Source organism: Aplysia californica, unplaced genomic scaffold (genome assembly GCF_000002075.1).
Source record: "Aplysia californica isolate F4 #8 unplaced genomic scaffold, AplCal3.0 scaffold00001, whole genome shotgun sequence".
NCBI lineage: Eukaryota > Metazoa > Mollusca > Gastropoda > Aplysiida > Aplysiidae > Aplysia > Aplysia californica.
In genome coordinates this window covers 383,337-384,743 of record NW_004797271.1, presented here as the reverse complement: position 1 = coordinate 384,743, position 1,407 = coordinate 383,337, and the positions used below count along the sequence as shown (strand labels likewise).

The following is a 1,407-nucleotide window of genomic DNA, read 5'->3' as shown; positions in this document are numbered from 1 at the left end:
TCTTCTTCTTCTTCTTCTTCTTCTTCTTCTTCTTCTTCTTCTTCTTCTTCTTCTTCTTCTTCTTCTTCTTCTTCTTCTTCTTCTTCTTCTTCTTCTATATTAATTTTTGTCGATGGAGAATCCCCCACCTTTGTGCCAGCAGATCGTGTCCACTAATTCTGTAGTCAGTCTTGTGTTTCTTCCTTTGTTTTTCTTTTCTTTCCTCGCTGCCGACCAAATGAGCAACTGTAAGGTATTCGTTTTTTGTGATTAGAAACACTGAATAAGCAACTGAAATGTATTTATTTTTATGATTAAAAAGACAGTCAACCATGATTTTTATGATTAAAAAGACAGTCAACCATGACAAACATTGGCCTACCCCCCTCCCCCTCCCCCTCCCAACCTCCTAATAAACCAACCTTAAACAAAAACAAAAACGAAGCAAAACAAAATGGAAACACACCCGAGAAACACCGAAATAACATGTTATGACATCGACATTATTTCAGCTGGACTTTGTGATTGGCGGTGACTTCACGGCTCGGACTAAATTCGAGGACCTGAAAAAGAACTTGGACAATTTTAAAGTGTTCCCGTCCGCTGGTTAAAGAGCTGTGGAGAATACCTCCCAGAACGACAAAGAGGCGGTGCTGAAGGAAGGGGTGACACTCGATCCAAGCTGTCCCTGTGGTTTTATGCAAACAAACAAAAAATTCTGAAATTATGCAAACTGAGCCTAAAAATGTGAAATTATGCGATTCTGTTAATTTTAACAAAGAATGATGAAGGAAAATAATCAGAAATTATGCACGCACAAAAAAAAAATAAATGATCACAGTTTGCTAAATTATGTGGGGTGCATAAAACCGCGGGGACAGTCCAAGGCAACAACAACGATAAACAGCTCCCTTGGTTCTGCACCGGTGAAATCAAGCTCAAGATTACGAATTCTGCTGTTTCTATTATAGTTGCTTTTGCTTTTTTCCCCCTTCTTAAAATCACACCTCTTTTGTGTTTTGTCCGTAACCGACTTGGAAAGAAAATTATTCGCACCCTTACATAATTTGTTACGCGTTTTTATACATTCTTTGTGTGTTTATGTGTCCCATTTTTTGGTTAAAATTACACAATAACTCGGTTTTTTCTTTTATTATTGTACATGTTATATAATTGTTTTTAACCATCATCTGTAGTATAATGGTTAGGTTCCTAGCTCTGTGTCTGTGGGGTAAGGAGTGGCTTTAACACCTCTTTCAACAACGTAAAGTTATCTCAAATAGGCCCGACAACAATTTGAACGTTCATCTCCAATACTCTAATAAGACCCAGCCATTGTTTCCGATATATGTAATATGAGCCTAAAAGTTACATTTTTCAATCTACAAAAACGAACAAACAGACCAAAAAAACCCAAACAACCTCGCC

At 37.5% G+C, this 1,407-nt stretch overlaps 1 protein-coding gene across 1 annotated transcript in view; it reads left to right on the top strand.

Moving 5' to 3' along the window:
* Positions 1–1,179: 1,179 nt before the first annotated feature.
* LOC101855301 (DBH-like monooxygenase protein 1 homolog) overlaps positions 1,180–1,407 on the top strand; it is a 20,123-nt gene continuing 19,895 nt past the window's right edge. The window contains exon 1 of the mRNA XM_005088905.3: positions 1,180–1,210. Coding sequence (XP_005088962.1) covers positions 1,180–1,210 — 31 coding nt within the window. The remainder of the gene's footprint in view (positions 1,211–1,407) is intronic.